At 36.6% G+C, this 11,364-nt stretch overlaps 2 protein-coding genes across 2 annotated transcripts; one reads left to right on the forward strand and one right to left on the reverse strand.

Moving 5' to 3' along the window:
- The first annotated feature begins 2,279 nt into the window (after nt 1-2,279).
- LOC113281606 (probable WRKY transcription factor 72) lies at nt 2,280-6,128 on the forward strand. Its single transcript, XM_026530394.1, has 6 exons — nt 2,280-2,774; nt 3,066-3,158; nt 3,727-3,810; nt 3,946-4,536; nt 4,670-4,783; nt 4,913-6,128. Exons 1-6 carry the CDS (start codon nt 2,562-2,564, stop codon nt 5,654-5,656), a joined length of 1,839 nt encoding a protein of 612 aa, XP_026386179.1. The 5' UTR covers nt 2,280-2,561; the 3' UTR covers nt 5,657-6,128.
- On the reverse strand, nt 5,667-8,118 carry LOC113281605 (pentatricopeptide repeat-containing protein At2g02750-like). The gene is made up of 2 exons (XM_026530393.1): nt 6,148-8,118; nt 5,667-5,804 (listed from the first exon to the last, which is right to left on the reverse strand). The coding sequence occupies exon 1, from the start codon at nt 8,116-8,118 to the stop codon at nt 6,244-6,246; it is 1,875 nt and encodes a 624-aa protein (XP_026386178.1). The 3' UTR covers nt 5,667-5,804; nt 6,148-6,243.
- Between the last annotated feature and the right edge of the window lie 3,246 nt (nt 8,119-11,364).

Genomic DNA, 11,364 nt, shown 5'->3' on the forward strand with positions numbered 1-11,364 from the left:
TTTTCCGCATTATATTTTTATTTATATAATTGAAATATCACAAGTTGTGTGCTATATCAAACATAGTTGATAAATCCTTCTTTATTTGTTGGATTAAACTTGATTGAACTTGGATATTGATTTTTGAGATTGTCCAAGTACTCTCACGTTATAATCAGATTTACAGATTCGTTTCTGTTCAACGGCTGATTGTGTAGAGAAAGACATAAAGCAATTTAATATTGTTCCTTGATTGAGTATCATTAATTTGTAACTTTCGGAATATTATTAAGGCTTAGTCCATACAGGTTGCTGAACGTAAAAGTTGGGCGTGGTTGTTGTACCCCGATTTTTCAACAAGTAACAACAACGTTTGTTATGAGAATTAAGGAAGGTGAATCTAAACTGAAGTCATACATGATTGAAATGGTGGTTCTAAGGCTTCGACCATGTTTATCAAAAGATACGGTCTTTCAAAAGAATGTACGTACATAAGGGATTGCAAATCGAGTTTGGATCCATACGGGATTTAAGAATGAGTACTCAAACTTTCATATCGACTTTAAGTGTACCAGAAATTTAAATTGAGTACGAGTTTTTACCTTTATCTCGGGGTAGAGGTGTAAATTGGGCCATGCCAACACGAGCACAACCCAGCACCGCACGTTAAAATTTGAGCACAACACGGCCCATCATGTTAGTTTTGTGGGCTCTGCTGAGCTAGCCTAATCGACACAATGGCATAATACTGCACGCGACACGGATAAGCACGTGGCATAACACAACACGTTAAGAAAGCACGTCATAATATGCATAAAACACTATAAAATACATCACATTTTGTGTATATTTCACAAGAAAATCTTTATTCTAGCCAAATTTTGATATTTAATCATCGTTATATTGATTGATTTTTATAACAACTCCTAGAATACCTAACTATTTGAAATATATTTACTTTGAAAAACACAAAATAAATGTTCCCGACCCAACACAACACGGCACATCACGTTTATTTTTCCGGCACATTACAGCACAACACATCATCTAGCACGGCACAACACTGCATACAACATACAAAACACGTGACTTCGTGAACTGGGTTGCGCCGGACCCGCAAGTTTTACACCTCCATCTGGGTGCACTGAAGAACGGCAATTACCATGTCCATATTTGACAGGTTGAAACGACAAACTTCCAAGCTTGCAGCCCACTATGGATGCACTAATGGCTTATTTATGGCAAACATTTAGGAAAATCGCAACTGCCAAATGCCAATTGCAATTTGCAACATCATTACTTTACTAGTTTTTGAATTTAAAATAGGTTTGGGGATCTGAGCAAATTAATTGATGAGAGCACTACACATCCTGTACGGTAACGTAAGAAAGAAGACGAAACAAAAGAACAACACAAATTAAGGATCAGTGATTTTTTTTCAATGAATTTCAACGATGAAAGTCTCCTCTTCTCTCCTCCTCAATTTTAAACAACATCTTAATGTTTCTTTGGTGCATTATTAAGAAAGAGAGTTGCTAATTAATTAAAAACGTCGGGTGAAGGGTCCAACTGGCGTGGGACCATTATTTGACTGACTTTTCAAGATTCTAGCTAGCTTCTTTTAAAACTTGCATTAGATTTTGCTTTGTGAGAGTGAGAGGAGGAATCTGATCCGGGTCCATGGTTGGGTGCATGGCCGGTGCAATGTGATCACAGATATTTGTATCGTGAACTCCAGCCGTTTTGTTTCAATATTTGAGATCGAACACCGGCTTTACTGCATTAAAATGGGTACTTTCTAATACTAGAAGTCTAGAACACTTCCATTAGCATATTATGGTAGAAGATGAGTGATGTTTTTGGAAAGAAAAACAACAAACTCGGGTATATAGTCGGAAACAAGAGGAACCCAAGTCTACAATCCTGGGGAAACTAAAGCATTGTCAACGTTGCTGCTGGTTTTGGCATCCTCTGGCAAGCTATATATTATCTATCCATATCTAGATTTGACCCTGACATAAAATAAGAGCATGTGACGTTATTAAACTCATCAGAGATGAAACTTCTTAATCCTAACATATATATTATGGAGGGGAAGAACTAGTAATAGGCTATATAGTAGTATAAACTAGTATTGGTTGTTAGGTCTATAAAGACCGGCGAATGCGGCTTCAACTCCTCTCTCCCTCTGGGGAATAAGTTGATGAAAGAAAGGAAAAATATATTCATTTTCATTATCATGAAAGTTGAATTTTTCTTATTTTGGTACTAAATATGATCAAATTGCAACTTGGTTAATTATATGAAGCTGCTGATTATGATGCATGAGTGTAGAGCTGAAGCTCAACCGTTGACATTTTTAATGAATGTGTGATAGGCACTAGCTCTATCTATCTAAACCCTAGACTTTTAGAGAGAGAACAAGTCCAAAACAAGAGGAGTCTTATCTAATATAGTACTACCATATAAATATATAAGATGAAAAGAGTAATGGTAAACAATTTTAGCACTTGTTTCTTCTTCTTGTTGTTGTTGTTATTGTGAGGGACAAACTTCCAAAGATAATAGCTAGCTCTATATATATGGTTTTGGTAGCCATGGATACTAGCAGAAATAACGATAACTTAACGAAGATGAAAAGATCATCACCATCATCTGGTTTTGGAGCTGATCAAGGAGTTGCAATCAAGAGAGAAAAGAGTACCAGTAATGGATCTTCATCTAATAATTCCGGCTGCGAAAACCGAAAAGAGGTTCAACTTGAAGGAGGAGTTGTTGATAGTAACCAAAATAAGGTATATATTAACAATTATGCATGAATTAGTTAAAAGCGATATATATCTTCTGACTCTATTTGAAGATCTCTAGTCTTCATTTTTATTTTATCCTGTTAGCTAATAAATAATTTATATTATGGATTGCAATTTCATCTTATATATATGAAGTGATTTTATCTTATAAGAAACTTTCTTAAAATCATTTCATTCAGGAACTGGAACTTGATTAGACTACATATATATACTAATTTGTGAATTTTCGTTTTGTTAATTGAATTATGATATTAATTTGGTTTTTATATATTGCAGGGTGGAGGAAATACCAAAGAAAAAAGTAGTAGTCCAAATAAACCCTCTTCTCCCATCCAAAGATTGGAGTTAATAAGCTTCAACAACTTGCAGGTACTTACTTACACTAGCAAGCTAGAAATTTGATAAATATGCATACATGGATTCATAAGATGCATGTGCTCTACCTAATTACTACGTACATGCACAGCATGCATGTAGTGTTTATGCTCATATGCGGAAGTACTACAGAAAAACTATTGTTCAAAGTGTTTTCTTAGATCATTTCTAACTCGTTTCTGATTTCTCTATTTGGGATTGGATGATGTTTCCAAAACAGTTAGATATTCAAAAAAAAAAAGAAAAAAAAAGAGATAAGAAAATACTAATAATCCCTAGACTAGTTTTGCGCATGATCATTCGATGTAATTCGCGTCATATTATTGGTAAACAAAAAAACAAAACAATGAACTATGTAATTCAACCAAAATCAAACACTTAATTTGTCCTAATTCAAGTATTCAACTTCTCAAGCTTATACCAATAACAACAAAAACATTGAATTGACTTTATAGTCAAATATCCCGATCAAAATTCAAAGCCATAGATAGTTGACTTTCACCGGTTGTTCTTCTCTATTTGAGATGTTTGTTTGATGCTAATTTACATTACCTATACACAGGCACCTAAAACAGCTGCAACGGTACGATCATCAGCAACTGATACAAACTCAAATGCAACGTCTTCCTCAAACAAAAATACTGAGGTAACTTTTTTCTATTGAGTTTAATCATAATCTTTTTTTAAGAGAATAAATCATATATATATATAATCCTTGCTGGAATAATACCAATTAGTTCTCACTATTAATACTGAATTGTATTGCTTGATGTTGGTCCAGGATGATCAGCTAGTATCTGCCAAAGCCGAAATGAGCCAAGTAAAACAAGAAAATGAAAGATTAAAGACGACTTTATCTAAAGTTGTCAAGGATTACCAATCTCTTCAAATGCACTTCTTTGACATAGTTCAACAAGAACAAACCAAGCAGAAATCAACAGATAAAACTGCAGTAGTGGTACTACCAGCCTCGACCCATCATAAGGAAATTGACGAAGAACCTGAACTTATTTCACTTAGTCTTGGTAGAAGTAATTCTGCCGAGCTTAAAAAGTTTAAAGATGAGAAAACTAATAGTTCAAGCAAATCTAAAGATGGTGCTGGTAATCATGAGGATGACCTAAACAAAGGCTTAGCTCTTGGTTTGGGTTGCAAGTTTGAAGTCTCCAACAATGCAGCACGTACTGAACTTGTTACGAATCAAAGCTCCGAAAATAGTTTTGAAGAACTGAAAGAAGAAGAGGTTGTTGGAGAACAATGGCCACCTAGTAAAATCTTGAAGACAGTAAGAAGCGGAGATGATGAACTTTCACAGCAGAATCAAGTCAAGAAAGCTAGAGTCTCTGTGAGAGCAAGATGTGATACCCCAACGGTTAGTATGACAAGTTATAGCTTCTAATCAAAACATGTTAAGATACCAATCTAACTACAGTCAGGGATGCACGCCGTGCTTAAGTTTTTTTGAACCTTTGAATAAATGAATAATGTATCCATTTTATCTACAGATGAATGATGGGTGTCAATGGAGAAAATATGGCCAAAAAATCGCGAAAGGAAATCCATGCCCTCGAGCATATTATCGTTGTACTGTTGCACCAGCATGCCCAGTAAGGAAACAGGTAATATAAACACGATTAAAATCAACTGCACGGTTAACATTCTCAAACTTGGTGCTGGATATATTTAATAAATATGATTGTATGACATCTGTTTAAACTTTCTTAATCTTACCAAACTTCTTATTTCAGGTGCAGAGGTGTGCTGAGAATATGTCCATCCTGATAACCACATACGAAGGAACCCACAATCACCCACTTCCGATTGCAGCCACAGCTATGGCTTCAACTACCTCAGCCGCTGCTTGTATGTTATTATCCGGCTCAACAAGCTCAAGACCGAACTTTGGAACTTCAGCTACAACCGGCACGTCTGGAGATCTAAATGGACTTAGCTTTAATATCTCAGATAACTCCAGATCAAGGCCGTTCTACATACCCAATTCTTCAATCTCATCTTCACCTTCATACCCAACAATCACTCTAGACCTCACTGCACCACCAGCATTGTCTTCAACTTCAGCGTCTGCAGCATCTCAATTTAGTAGATTATCTTCAAATTTTCCCACTACAAGATACTCATCCACGAGTTTAAACTTTTCGTCTGGTTCAGAATCTAGCACTCTACCAACATCATGGGGTAATGGGTACTTAAATTATGGAAACCAGCCTTACAACAAAAACCAATTAGGATCTTTAAATCTTGGAAGACAACCTCAAGAAAATTTCTATCAGCCTTACTTCCAAAAAAATGCTCCACCTCCTCCTCAACAGAATATGACAGAATCCATAGCTGCAGCCACCAAAGCAATAACATCAGACCCAAGTTTTAGATCGGCGTTAGCTGCCGCAATCACATCAATTGTTAATGGTGGAGGTGTGACTGGAAACCAAGCTGGGGGAGAGAATATTGGGCAGAATTTGAAGTGGGAATGATCTGTACAGTTTCCATATTTTTTAACTCCCCTCTAGCAGTAATGGATATGGCTGAGCATCAACCTATGCACTCTCCTCCTTCAAATAACCCACATGGAAACTTGATGTGTCTCCAGCTTCTATGACATTCTCTTTCCGTGAGGATTTTCTGCATCAGCGCATCATAATATGGGTCACATCAATTGGGTATCACTTTGATGACATGGATCAAGTTTTGTTTAATCTAGTTGGAATTGTAAAAATGATCAAGAATTTTTTTCAGTGATGGCGATGACAGCAAGAATTTGAAGATCACTATGTTCTAGCATTTGTAAAATATATGTACTTGCTACCTGAGTACCTGTAACTTGGAGATGGGTTCAATGGGGATGAAGCTATAACATTTGAGCTATCTCTAATGACCAGACTCATTAGATTATTTTTAACATTGGTAACTCTGTCTATAAATTTCAATGTTAAACTTGTTAGATAATTGAAGATCCGTGACTTACCCATTGTTTCGTTGATGAGATATTTTTTGTTGCATTCATAAGTCAGCGAGTTCCTCTGCTATGCCCCTATGCTTCGAATATTGCTCAATCGATGTATTACGCACATGTAGAATTCTCTGTAACTTCTATCGAACTACAACCAGGGAGCTTTCTGAGACCCTTATCACTCATTATGTCTCTAATCCTCTCAACGTCCTTCCACCTCCCCTGCTCCGCGTATATATTAGACAGGATTACAAAGGGAGATGGGTCCCCTGGCTCCAATTCCAAAAGCCTTACAACAATCTCTTCTCCCAGATCGGCATTCAAATGAAGTCTACAAGCACCAAGCAAAGATGCATAAACAGAACTAGAAGGTTCTGATATTTCTTGAATCAAATTCCAGGCTTCATCAAGCCGTCCATCTCTACCTAAAAGATCAACCATGCAACCAAAATGCTCCGAGTTTGGTTTCAAACCAAAATTTCCGTTCATTGTCCTGAAAAGCTCCCACCCTTTTGCCACATTACCAGTGTGACTGCAAGCAGATAAAATACCAACAAACGTACAGGAATTGGGTATTACGCCCTCTTTTAGCATCAGCTCAAAAATTTCCTGTGCAGAATCATGCTTCCCGTTTATCCCATACCCTGAAATCATTGCATTCCATATGACAGGATCCTCAGATCTCTCACCACGACCAAAAACTTTACGAGCCCAAGAAGTAAACCCACATTTCATGTACATGTCGATCAGTGAAGTAGAGATGAACTGATCCGCCTCAATAGCAGTTCTAATGGTGTGAGCGTGAATCTCTCTTCCACTCTGTAGAGCATAGAGAACTGAACAGGCTGATAGAAGACTTGTCACTGACTGTAAACTTGGTGCTATGCCTGCTAATTGCATTCTGTTGAAGAAACGAAAAGCTTCAATCCCCTTTTCCAATCGAGAAAACCCGCTAATCATTGAATTCCAAGAGGATGAATCTGGTTCCAGCCCAATTAGTTCCAGCTGCTCAAAAAGCTTGGCTGCCATCTCACACTTACCGTTAGACATCATACCTGAAATCATTGAATTCCAGGTCATTAAGTTCCTACAGTCACCCATTTCCTTGAAGATGTCATAGGCATCCTTCCAACACCCAGATTTCGAATACATATCTACGAGTGTAGTTCCCACCATAACATCACTGCCCACCTTGCATTTCAAGACCAGACAGTGAACTTGCTTTCCAAATCGAAGATTCAAAGCATCAGAACAAGCAGACAGAACCGAAACCAATGTTGCTATACTAGGACTTTCTTCCAGAACCTGCCTCATTTCTTTGAAGAATTTCAAGGCGAAAACAGGCAACCCATTCTGAACAAACCCTGATAACAGAGCATTATAGCTCACTACACTTTTATCTTCAATCAGTTTAAACACTTTAAAACCTGAAACCAATTCTTTACAATTAAAGTACATGGTTAACAAAGAAGTAGCTACATAAATATCCATCTCAACACCAAACTTTACTGCCAAACCGTGGATTTCTAACCCGTTTTTCAGTCTCCCACATGCGGGTAAAACACTAGCTAATGTAACTGAATTTGGTTTAAATCCTCCGATTCCCACATTCTTAAAAACCAACAATGATTCACTAAAATATCCATTTTGTGATAACCCTGAAATAACAGAATTAACTGAAGCTATATTTCTGTGAGTCATTTCATTAAACATATTAGCTCCACCTTTAAAAAACCCTGACTTCATGTACATATCCGTAACGGAAGTTGCTATAAAAACATCCGAACTAAAACCAGTTTTTATAACATGGGTATGAATTTGAACTCCAGTAGACACTAAATTAAGCTTTTTACAAGCTTTGAAAATTGATGGATAATCAAAATAAAAAGTGATAGGAATGGCATTAGTTGAATGTAACTTAGTATAGTAAAAGATAGCTTCTTTATATAATCCATTCAAAACCAGTTTTCTAAAATTAATCTTCATCCATTTATTCTCATACAATCGGATGTTTCATGTATGTGTATCACACCTAAGCACGTAAAGACATAAACTAAGAAACTCCATGCGCCAGGGACTGCCCTTGTGGTAGGGACTAGGGAGCGTGTCCATGCGATAGAGCGCATTTGTTGACTCGACCAACTTGGACCCTAGCTCAATCCGCAAAGACCCTAGGCCCCTAGCCTTCCTTGTACGTACTACGTAGTGCTTGCGAGGGTTTGCATTTTCTAACCCGTTACGAACTACTGTATGAAGCTTGCGGCCGATAATGATCTCCGTCATTTTTGACGTTTTACTAAGGGTAAATTTATTAAATACCCTTAGTTTTGACACCCAAAAAATATATCCTTATACAACAATATAAATACCATATCATTTAAATACCTTATCCATTAAAAAATAGATTACTTTAATACCCTCACTTACAATATTATTTTCCATTAAAAAATCTTATCCGTTAAAAAATAGATTTTTCTATTATTTCACATCCACCAGCAGCACCATTTCACCACCACCAACAGCACCTCCGCCACCACCACTCCACCACCACCCCGCCACCACCACCACTTACTAAATACAACCACCAATAATATTCCACCACCGCCACACACCACCATCATTGTTGTTGTTGTTGCCGCCACCGCCGCCGCCGTCAATATTAGGGGCCAACAACTGAAGTTGATCCAAAAAATCAAAAGTTTAAAAATATTTGTCAAATTTGGTTGTTGATTCCATTTTTCTATTATTTATACACAAACATTGGTTGTTGACTCCCTAAGCTAAGGTCAATTTCTATTGTTGATACACAAATATTTGTTGTTGACTCCTTACACTAAGATCAACAAGTTGAGAGCACGTTCGTTGCACGTCGGTAAATAACAAACTTTTTAATAATATTTTATATTTCCGAATTCTAGACCCTCAATTAACCAAAGCAAAATTATCACTTGAAAAATTTCTCTTGGAATGATCTCATTCGTTCAACAACATCATCACTTGAAGCTAAATTTGTCATTACAAATGGGAAGTAAAGTATCATTCTCAATCACTCGAATTTTGTATACATAGTTATTACAAAATCTCATGTTTTACTAAACTGCACTATCTGCAAATCATGCATCTCCCGTTGATTACAATTTATGAGAAAATAAATAAATGCCAAGCCTTTCTAATAAAAATGAGAACATAAGCAAGTGCGAATCCTTTCTAATAAAGTTAGCATGAATTAGCAACAACTATTACCGAAGTACATGAACATAGGCATGAAAATAATGAAAACTTTCAGAGGAACTTCATCAAGCATGTTTTGTGCACAAAACTCTGTGACATTATCATGGAACAACTCTGTCGACCTAAGAAACCAGGTCCTCATTAGAAGAATAAAACGCAGTCATAGGCATATTCTTTTTTTTGAAGCAATCCCATTTGGGTAAGAAGTGAACTCAAACAAAATTCTAGTTGAATTAATCAACCATTGAATACTCAGTTGCTACTGGGAGAAGATCGATGAGGAAAAAAATAGGAGAAGAGGATGGAAGAAGAGACGGAAGAGAGACGAATTGTTTCTGAGAGGTACATTTGTAAATTTTAAGAGATTACTCGTACTGGACGGTTGTGGTTCGAGATGAACACAATCCAATGACGAATAATCAAAACAACGGGTTGAGCGAAAAATACGTGTGGTGTATGAAACATTCGGCGGTACAAGAAACATTCGGCGGTACACGAAAAATACGTGTGGGAGGTGAAAAAAGCTTAGCGTTTTTCAGTTTCTGTTGTTGGCATTAAAAGGGGGGAGATTTCTATTATTGATACACAAATATTTGTTGTTGATTCCATTTTTCCATTGTTGATACACAAACATTGGTTGTTGACTCCCTAAACTAAGGTCAATTTCTATTGTTGATACACAAATATTTGTTGTTGACTCCTTACACTAAGATCAATTTCTATTGTTGATACACAAATATTGGTTGTTGATTCCATTTTTCTATTGTTGATACACAAACATTGGTTGTTGACTCCCTAAACTAAGGTCAACTTCTATTGTTGATACACAAATATTTGTTGTTGACTCCTTACACTAAGATCAATTTATATTGTTGATACATAAATATTGGTTGTTGACTACCATTTCTATTGTTGATACACAAACATTGGTTGTTGACTCCCTAAAATAAGGTCAATTTATATTGTTGATACACAAATATTTGGTGTTGACACCTTACACTAAGATCAATTTCTATTGGTTGTTGATACCACCACCACCACCACCCTCACTACTACAACAAAATTCACCACCACCACCCCAACAAAATCCCAGCTTCAGCTTCTCACAACTCATGAGTTACCAACAACACCATCATTTCATCAGCAACAAACAATTCCATCAGCAGCAAACCTTCATACCCTAATTCAGCTTTAGAAACACTAAAACTCCCATTCTGAATATCTCCAATTCGAGTACAAAACTCAAATTCATCATCTCTTACATTTCTCCTTCACCTGATTGTTTCTTGGTTTGAACATGAACAACATTTCTGTGAAATTAAACTCAAACAAAACCCTAACATCATTCATACTCACAGACTAATCGATTCTTCCTTCCGCGTCTGTGAATCAAAAGCAACAAACCCGTTTTCTTCCCTGAATTTTCTCAATAGAAACTAAATCCAGCTCTCCATGAATCAATCAAACATTGCTTCATCTCCTTCATCGCAGCCGCCACCACCATCATTATAGATCCGGTATCTTCCTCGACCACCACCATCATCAACTTCCAATGATGATTTTAATTGTTTCTTCCTAAATTGATGCAAAAAGATCTTTAAGAACTAACTATTATCATCGACTTTAGGTTATTCAATCCAAATATGATGTTATCGAAATTAAATCTGATGTTCTAATGAATTTAATTATAGAAGTTAGTTTCTCGTTGATGTCGTTTGGTGGTGGTGGTGGATTTGGTAGAAGTATGGGAGGTGATGGCGAAGATGGTGTTCCTGAATATGCAGCGACTGAGGAGAAGGTGGTGGTAACGATGATGAAGGCGAGAGAATAAATTTTACATCTGCAAATGAAAATGAAATGAAAAAGAAGAAGATACTCGATAGAATAAAGGGTAAATATGTAATGTTGTATAATCTTTAATGGACCCATGATGGGCTTTGGATGAAGAGTGATATTTTTATTGTAAGACAAGGGTATTTGTGAAGCCCTTCAGAATCGAGG

This window comes from Papaver somniferum, chromosome 5 (genome assembly GCF_003573695.1).
Source record: "Papaver somniferum cultivar HN1 chromosome 5, ASM357369v1, whole genome shotgun sequence".
Taxonomy (NCBI): domain Eukaryota; kingdom Viridiplantae; phylum Streptophyta; class Magnoliopsida; order Ranunculales; family Papaveraceae; genus Papaver; species Papaver somniferum.